At 47.4% G+C, this 9,435-nt stretch overlaps 1 protein-coding gene and 1 pseudogene across 1 annotated transcript; both read left to right on the forward strand.

The window, feature by feature from the left end:
• Positions 1 to 155: 155 nt before the first annotated feature.
• On the forward strand, positions 156 to 1,632 carry LOC104875410 (ral guanine nucleotide dissociation stimulator). The gene is made up of 4 exons (XM_010642889.3): positions 156 to 239; positions 817 to 849; positions 1,215 to 1,336; positions 1,554 to 1,632. The coding sequence occupies exons 1-4, from the start codon at positions 156 to 158 to the stop codon at positions 1,630 to 1,632; spliced, it is 318 nt and encodes a 105-aa protein (XP_010641191.2).
• Positions 1,633 to 4,289: 2,657 nt separating this feature from the next.
• LOC104875409 overlaps positions 4,290 to 9,435 on the forward strand; it is a 6,933-nt pseudogene continuing 1,787 nt past the window's right edge.

The raw sequence follows: 9,435 nt of genomic DNA on the forward strand, positions 1-9,435 counted from the left end.
GGTGTTTGGTGTCCTAGGAAGCCAGGCAGGAAGGCAGGAGTGAGAGAATTGGAAGGGCTTAGTTTGGTGTCCCAGAGGGGGACAGGAGACACCTGTGTGAAATGTCAGGGGGCCTGACCGGGAGCTGGGCTGGGGACTCATCATCTGCACCACCCATGGCACAGGGCACCATCCCCTTCCTTGGCACATTCCTCACTGAGCTGGTGATGCTGGACACTGCCATGAAGGACCACGTGGACGTGAGTGGCCCTCGGGGAAGCAGTTTGGGGACAGGATCCTGGGGCTTGGAAGGGAAGGCCCTTGTGCTGAACCCGTAGGCGCTGGCACTCAGCAAACCTACTCTTATGAGATCCTCACAACTGCCCTGTGTGCTGGAGCCTTCAGGTCCATCTTGCCTGGGAATGAAGGACCCTGCAGTGCCCCCAAATCCCTCTTTTCCAAGTCCTGAAGCGGCAGAGCTGCCTTCCTGCAAAGCTGCACAGGGCCTTGCTGAGCTGGACTCAGCCTCTCCTTCAGATGGTGGCCAAGGGAGGAGAGACAAGTGGAGACCCCAAGGCCAGGAAGCACCTACAGGGCCAGTACTCCCTTCCTCTGCGAGGCCACAATTTCCGGTCTGACATCAACGGGCACTTGATGGGAGCCTCAGCTCCCATTGGCGTCCTCTCCAGCGCCCAAACCTGACTGGGGACCTCGTCCTCCTCTGTGCACTCCCGATGCTCGTGGGCCCTGCCATGATTCCACCATATCCAAGGGTGGGGAAGGGCTGGCTAGTCACGGTTCGGTCTTTCTCACGCACTCTTGCCATCTGCCTTGCAGGGGAATCTCGTCAACTGTGAGAAAATTACAAAGGTAAGCAGCTGTGTCCCGCAGCTCCACGAGGGCAGGAAGGCAGAATTCCTCCTGGCAGGACGTTCCCTGGCTTCACCCTCTGCATCTTTGCTCCATTGGGAGGGTTTTGTACACACAGAAAGATGAAAACCATCCCAGTGAGGTGTGTGCTTAGGAGACTGGACACATGTACAGCCAGCTGGACATGGGGTTGTCTGCACCCAACTCTGAGAGCAGTTTAGAGATCCGGCGGGATTGAGAAGATCAGGGACAATTAAGAAAATCACCCTGTAGACCAGCCCTGGACTCTTCCTGCCTTGATCACAGCCCTCACCTCATTTCCGGTGCAAGCCCTCTCAGTACCCCGTCTGTTCCTCTTGCCCCAGGAAGCCAAAGTTCTCCAGGAGATACAGCTGTTCCAGGTGGCAGCGAGTAAATATAATTTTCAGCGTGAGGAGAAGGTTGAGGTCTGGTTCCACTCGAGGGAGTGGCTCAGTGAGAACGAAAGGTGAGCACCAGGCAGGACTCGTGTGAAAGCCCAGGGGTGGGGAGGCTGTCCCTGGCTCACAGCTGCAGAGAGCCCGTGGCCACAGCTCCATCGTCGTCCACACACCCTGCAGCATGGTGACTGCTGGGGCACCGGGACTCGGGCTGCTGGGCAGGCCCTGGTAGGGAGACTTGAGGTGAGGCTCTCCGTGGGCTCACAGGTTCCTCTCTGTCCTCAGCTACAACCTGTCCTGCCTTCTGGAGCCCCGACAGCGGCGGGACAGCAGCACACTCAGGAACAGGAAGATTTCATCATGAATCTCAGGAACCACTGACTGCCCGAGCTCTCAGGGCCAGGCAGACTCAGCACTCGGGGAAGTCTGGGCTGTGAGCTCCAGAGACGGAGAACTCACTTCCAGCTCCACTCTGACCGGCCTGGGAACAGGGTGGGGCGCCTCGCTGCTCTGCTCCTCAAGGCCCCGTTGTCACTAATTTGATTTGCACATCCAGTGCCTTTCTCTTTTTCGCATATCTTTAACTTCTCTAAGCTTCTTGTATTTCTCAGTGTTTTTACTCAAATTAATATAGATAGGTTGGTTATGCATTGTGTTTTAGTCTTTTCTGTGATTTTTTCACTATAGGTCAATAGTCTGTGGGTTCCTTGAGGTCAGGTCAGTTGAGATCGTTGAATGTATTTCATTTTCTGCTATTAAATTTGAGAATCTATCTGTCCATCTCTCCATCCCCCCATCTACACCACAGCCATGAGATATCTGTACAGCTTGAGGTGGTTGGAAATCCTGCACTGAAGCCAGTTATGTGGAGCTTCCTGCTATTCGCCCGTGATGTTCTGTGATGACGCCTCATCGGGGAGGTGCCCAGGTGGCGTCTGTCTGACTCTCTCCTGCGCTTTCTTGCCTGGCTTTTAGAATTCAGCTTCCAGTCCTCTCGTGCTACAGGTGTCACCCTCTCCTCGCAGTGTTTCCACATTCGTGATGTTTCCTCACGACAGATCCGTTAAATCCTAAGAACACAGCCACAGCATGTCAGCAGGGAAAACGCCTAAGTGTTTATTGTGTATGCTAGATCAAGCACTTTCCACACCTTCTCAAAACTGGGGAGAAGAAAGTATTTCCCAATGTCTTTTAGAGGCACACTATACCCTGGTACCAAAGCCCGACCAGCGTGTACAGGGAAATTATAAGCCAACATCTCTCACAACCATATCAATTCTAAACCCAATACTCACAAGCTAAACTCGGCAGTATATTGTCAGGACCATTTGCATGATAGTGTGGAGTTTCTCCCTGTGATGCCAGCCATGTCTGAATACATTTAAGGCGGAAACGCGATGCCACGCATTAACAGAATTAAGACGTACACACCTCAGGGTCATGTCACCTGACTGCAGAAGGAACTCGCGCTCACGTTATGCATCTTTTTATGCTAAATGCTCTAAGCAAATCGAGTAGTATGGAATGTAAGTCAACACAACAAAGGTCATTGTCATAAGCCCACAGCTGTCGTCACCCGGTGAAAAGCTGAAAGCCTTTAAAGTGAGAAACAAAACAAGGATACTCACCGTCAACACTGCTACTCAGTGCTGGAAATGCACTGAGTGCTGGAAATGCACTGGTGCTGGAAATGCACTGGTGCTGGAAATGCAAGTCCGAGCAATGAAGCAAGAAAAAGAAATTAAAGTCATCCAGATAGAAAACTGCAGAAGAGAAGTTGTCACTTTTCAGACGGGATCAAAAGCTGTTAGAATAAATGCAGTGATATTGCAGGACACAAATCAACATACAAAGTCACTCGTGTAATGCACAAAGGACGGCAAAAGAACCATCTCTTTTACCGGCAGCAAAAGAGAAAACAAAACTTGGTTGTCTCTTTTCGAAAAGGAGTTGTCCTTGTTTCAGTGGCCACTGTGGCTGCGAGATGTGGACAGACCTGTCAGTGCTCTGCCCAGGACAAGCACGGTGGCAGGAAGGGCGGAAAAAAGGAAGGAAGGAAGCAAGGGACAGAGGAAAGGAGGGAGGGAGGAAGGGAAGAAAGAAGGAAACTGCAAGGAGTCTTTCCCTACATGCTTGACCTCCTGCCCACAGCGGTTGGTCCATTTTCTGGGCCTCTCCCAGGGTGCTGGGGTTCCCAGGACATTTACATCACTGAGCTAAATGCATGCTGGGAACGAGCCCTATCTTTCTGCCCAAGGCCTAAAAGTCAAGTACAAACACATGCCCTGTTTTGGTGCGAGGGTCTCCGCCCTTACAAGCTAGTGGGAATTGCACATTTTTTCTTTGTTCTTCTTTTTAAACCTTCAGTCCCTGGACAATGAGCAGGGGTGTGTGGATGGATAGGATAAAGAAGCACTGTGAGAGCAGTAATTTTAGGGCTGGCTCCTCGGGGGTTGGTATCAGAACTGGCATTGCTGGGGCCACTTGTCTATTCCTCTGGACTGTCACAGCTTCTGCGACCCCACCGAGGGCACGCGTGTGCTGCTTTGGCTCACTCCATGCTCACCCAACCCGAACTTTGCCCTGTTTTAGCACTTAGCTATCACTGAGACACAATCCCTACACTTAAAGGAGCACAGACTGTTTGGACCACAGTTGCAGGAGTCTCAGTCCGTGGTTCCTGTCTCCAGTGCAGAAACGGTGTGGCGGAGGAGTGGAGAACAGAGGAGAGCTGCTCGTGTCTGGTGGCCCGGAAGCTGACACAGAATGGAGGAGCTGCCCAGGTCACAGCCCCAGTGCCCTGTCTCTTCTGACCAGGCCCACCTCCAGACCACACTCCGACATCGATGCACTGACGACTGGGTTAATACACTCGAGAGGACACCTATTACTAAATCACATTTCGTATGTCACTGGGAGTTAAACACGTCAGTGAGTAAAAGAAGACCTGCATGCACAAAAACTGAAAGTCCACCCGCCATCCACAAGAACACGCTGGCATCGTGTGATAATGGATGAGGAATGGTGCCAGCCACGGAGATCGCTCCGGGACCCCTCGAGGAGCAGCACAGGAGGGAAACAGCCCTGGGTTTGCTGGTGAGGGTCTCGGGCAGCAGAAGCACTGTCAGGTCTGCATCTGGTTGGTCGTTTTGGTAGTGAAGGGCAAAGGACACCATTCCGGTGACGGCCGTCAAACCTACTTCTCAAAATTCCGCACTGAGAATGAAACATTAGTTTCTCTCTGCAGCGGCAACTTGGGTGAGATGACACATATTTCTGAATTTAAAGCATATAAGCAAATAATAACAGAAAGCAGCAGAACAGACCGTGGGCCTGCTTATGTGGTGCCAAACCCAGGGCTTGGCATTTTATAGTCATATCATTTAGCTCGACTAGCCATGGATGATGATGCATGGTTTTATCTTTTGTTTGCCATCTTCTGTCTGTTTTTTTTGTCTCCATTTGTCAGATAAGAAACAGGGCTCAAAGAATATACTTCACCTGCCCAAATGCCTAAGGCCACACATTCAAAGCATCAAGTTAGGGTGTTGGCCTGGAACCATTAGCTTCCAAAGCCTCTTGAACATTGGGCTGGCCTCTCCTGGGCATGGGACGTGGGGAAGCATAGACCACGTGGCCACCGAAATGTAACAAAGTCGCTAAGGCTGACTTTGAGAAGATTCAAGTGGTGGAGTAAAGGCTGACAGCACAACTGAGCCTCTCCAGGGCCTGGAATCAGGACACCTGGAAAAACAAATGGGTGAAGAAAAAAAGAAGTGGATCTCAAGGCATCAGGAGCAAGCTGTCTGGAAAACTGGAAAGAGCAGCGAAGTTTGAGTAACCGAGGGCAACAATCAAGCTGGCTCCTGGGCAGGGGACCTGTCTGCTGACACAAGGCCAGCCCAGAGAGGGTGGGCAGCCCCAAAGAGAAACATGTCTGGAAAACTGGAAAGAGCAGCGAAGTTTGAGTAACCGAGGGCAACAATCAAGCTGGCTCCTCCTGGGCAGAGGACCTGTCTGCTGACACAAGGCCAGCCCAGAGAGGGTGGGCAGCCCCAAAGAGAAACAGTGGACTGGGCAGGCAGTACGAGCCCCAAGAAAAGCCTGCGGTTATTATAAACTGCAAAACAGTGTGAGGTTTGACTCTCGGAGTAACTCCTTCTGCATAGCCGACTAGAGTTGAGGAGTCCAATGCAGCACCCACCATACCTGAGGAGATTTAATTGGGAACCATCGGGGGAAGAGGCTCATTGCATAAAAATGACAATCACACCTCAGGGTTTCTGGAGTCGCCCTACCACAGCCACGAGGTGGGAGACGGCTGCGAGGGAGTCGTGAAGAGGGCACTGGCTAGGCCAGTGATGGCGGACCCTTCACAGCGTTCCATCACACCAACAGCCCACTGCAGCATACGGACTGTAGGTTTGCCACTGCTGGGCTACACACCCCATAGAGGAGTTTAAACTCAGGCTGAGAAGGACATGAGGGTCCCCTCCTCTCTGGTTAGAAGCCAGGCCAGGTGTGTGTGGTTTTCAGAGGGAACTGGGTCTCAAAGTGCTGGCAACAAGTCCAGCAGACTGCTTGACCACCCGCCCTGCTGCCTACATCCAGCACAGAGCTCGGAAATGTTGGCTTTTCCCACCTGCCAACATGGTCAGGGGTGCGCCCTGATTTCGATGGTTGCCACAGCCTGCGGTATAGAGGCAGAGGGGACGCTGGAGCAGGAGGAGAAGGGACCTCACAGAGCGACAGGCACAGGGTTGGTGGAAAAGCTGTGACTTACGGTGTTTCTCCCCGGGACATGGAGACTGGGAGGGGTGACAGGAAATACAGCCCTAGGGTGGACGCCGCTGACCAACCACACATCCAACAGGAAGGCGGGGCAGGACTCAGCGCTCACTCCCACAGACGAGGGTGTGAAGCCGACTCCGGGCCTCTCCCACGTCTGGTGCATCTCCAGACTGCGGGCCTGGGAGGAAACCACTCCTTCAAACACACGGAGGGATTTTCTTTCACTCGTTTCTCTCCTACTTCATTGCTTCTGTAGAAGTTTGAGGGGTTTTCTTCTTTATTTTGCTGAGTTTTTTTTTTCCCTCTATCTTGTTTGTTCTTTTCTGTTACTTGTATCTAATTTTATTAATTTTTGAAGTACTTTATAGTATGTTTTAGCTCAATTTTCTCTCTTCCTCAACTTTCCTTTTTTTATTTTTCAAGTTTTACTTCTTTTATTTTGCTCTTCCCCATTCCCTCCATATTTATTAGTATTACCATTAAGCTTTATTAATCTTTAGTTATTTAGTTATCTCTGTGCTATTGTGGTATTCTTTTCTATTGTTCATAGTGGTATAGTTGTATTATATGTCACTATTTGGTTCGTTTTTGTGTCCATATTATAATTACAGATCTCTTTTCTATTGTGAAGGTTGGTACAGTAGTAGTTTTTATTAGTTCTTATGGTATGTCGATATCCAGTTAGTCTTTGACTCTCTTATTGTTGCTGATTTATTGCTATTGTCCATGTGGCACAGTCACTGCTATTAACTGGTTTACACATCTATGTCAATATCTAGTTTGTCTCTATATCATCAACAATCCTGCGGTTTGTTTCTGAAGAAATGGCGCTGGGGCAATTGCACTGCGCTCTCCCCTCTGCACATTGCCAGAGGTGCCCAGATCTGGGGACAGAGGCAAAGGCCAACAGTCAGCGACCTCACTGGAAAGCACACAATAACTAAAGAGATCGCCACACTGGCAGCAAAGTGTTTCCACTACCATTAAACCTGAACCTTCAGCGATGCACACACACACACATGCACATGCACACAAGCATGCATGAACCATGAGACCACAAAGCAAGAACTTGCTTCCCAAAACTCCCAACTGCCCCAAAGTTGATCCATGGGTTATCAATGGAGAAGAAGTCAAATGCCAAGCAGTCCAATTATATGAAGAGATAATAGAGGAGACAAAAACCAGATCAATGAGCTCAGCAAGCTCAGAGATAAAGTAACTACACAGATTATGGACTTGATGAACAAACTGATCACTGAGCTTACAGAAGACACTGATACAAAGCTGGCTGACGTAAACAAAATGCTGTGCCTCACAAATTCCAGTTTAACAAAGACTTAGACTCCACGAAAAGGTACCAAAGAGATTTTCGGGAGCTCAAAAGTTCTATTGAAGGTATCAGCAGAAGAAGTGGCCAGTGTGAGTGTCAGAGGTAGAAGACAGGGCTGATGCAAATGGCCACGTACTCAGAGACACCTAAAAAACAGAAAGAGAGCATTAAAACTGAAACAGCTGCAGGGTGATGCAAGGAGGACTAATCTAAGGTTAATTAGAATTAGGGAAAAATCAGGAGACAGCACCATGGCCTTGAAAGTCTATTAACGAAGTAATAGTAGAAAAATTTTCAATGTATGGAAAAAGAATTTAACATCCAGATAAAGGAGATAGATATACAGAGGCCCAAGTAACCATGTTCAGAAAATAATTTATCCATGACATTTCACAGTCAAATTCCCAAAAGCCCTACACTAAGATGAAATCCTAAAAACTGTTAGAGAAAAGCAACAAGTAACTTATAAAGGTAAACACATTAGAATCACAGCAGACTTCTCAATACAAACCTCAAAGGCCAGGAGAGCTTGGAGTGTTTTAAGCCCTAAAAGACAACAACTTCTAACCCAGACTAACACATCTTGCAAAACTGTCTTTCAAAAAAGAGGAGAGATAAGATCTTTCCGTGACAAAGAGCACCTTAAGAAATTCACAACCATTAAACTGGCAGTCCAAAAAATTCTTAGGATATCCTAGAAAGAGACAGTGAACCCAACAATTCCAAAATGTCTAGGGGAATGAATATATCAGAAAGAGTGAGCAGATAAGCAGAACAGGAAAGAATCAGCAATAGAAAAATACTGCAATATCAGGAATAGGTCAGCCCCTTTCAGTAGTAACTCTCAATGTGAATGGTCTCAAGCCCCAAATCAAAAGACACAGATGGCCAGACTGAATTAAAAACAGAACAAAACAACTCACTGAGCAAGGTAGCACACACCTGAATTCCCAGTGCTTGGGAGGCTGAGGCAGGAGGATCACATGTAGTCAGTCTGGGCTACATAGTAAATAATAGTAAAACTCTGTCTCAAAAAACCAACAAACAAAAAATACCAATGTTACACTATCTACAAAAAATACATTTAAGCCAAAAAGAAATTCATGGATGCAAAACAATATTCCATGCAATAGAAGCCCCAAAGCAAGTTGGAACAGCTATCCTATTTTCAGACAAAGCGAACTTTCAGCCAAAGCTATTCAAAAGAGACAAAGAAGGACACTACATATTGGTTAAGGGAACAATTCAACAGGAAGAGATAACAATTATAAATATACACACACTGAACACCGGTACACTCAACTTCAAATGAAACCAATCCTGTGGAACATAAAAGACCAGAGAAATATCAACACATTTATAGTGAGGGAGCACAATACTCCACTATTACAAATCAATTGATCAACTAGACAAAAAATGAATAAAGAAGCATCAGTGTTGAGCCAGGCATGATGGCACATGTCTGTAATCCCAGCACTTAGGAGGCTGAGGCAGGAAGATTGCCATGAGTTTGAGGCCCGCCTGAACTACATAGCCAGACTCTGTCTTTAAAAATTATTAAAGTTGAATCATACCTTTGAACAAACAGATTTTAGATGTCTACACATTGTTCCACTCAACAACAAAATACACAGTCTTCTCAGGAGCACATGGAATTTTCTCCAAAATAGACTACATATTAGCCTATAAAGTGTGCTTATCTAAATTCAGAAGAAATGAAATTACCTGTGCATAATATCAGATCATAGTGAAAAGAACTAGAAATAAAAGGTAAAAGCAACCACAAAAATTATACAAATACATGAACATTGAACAATATACTTGAAGAATCACTGGGTCACAGAAAAATCAAGAAAAAAATGAGACAGTGTCTAAAATCCACAGTAAATGCCAGTACGGTATACCAGACCTGAGGAACACTGAAAGCAGTCCTAAGACAGAGGTTTGTAGCTGTGAATGCCCACATCAGAAAAACAGAGTGAGTCAACATAACTAAACTAATGATGCACTTTAAGGTCCTAAAATTGAAAAAAAAAAAAAAAAGAA

The sequence above is a fragment of the Fukomys damarensis genome, unplaced genomic scaffold (genome assembly GCF_012274545.1).
Source record: "Fukomys damarensis isolate Sample0158 unplaced genomic scaffold, DMR_v1.0_HiC HiC_scaffold_13, whole genome shotgun sequence".
In the NCBI taxonomy this organism is placed as follows: Eukaryota; Metazoa; Chordata; class Mammalia; order Rodentia; family Bathyergidae; genus Fukomys; species Fukomys damarensis.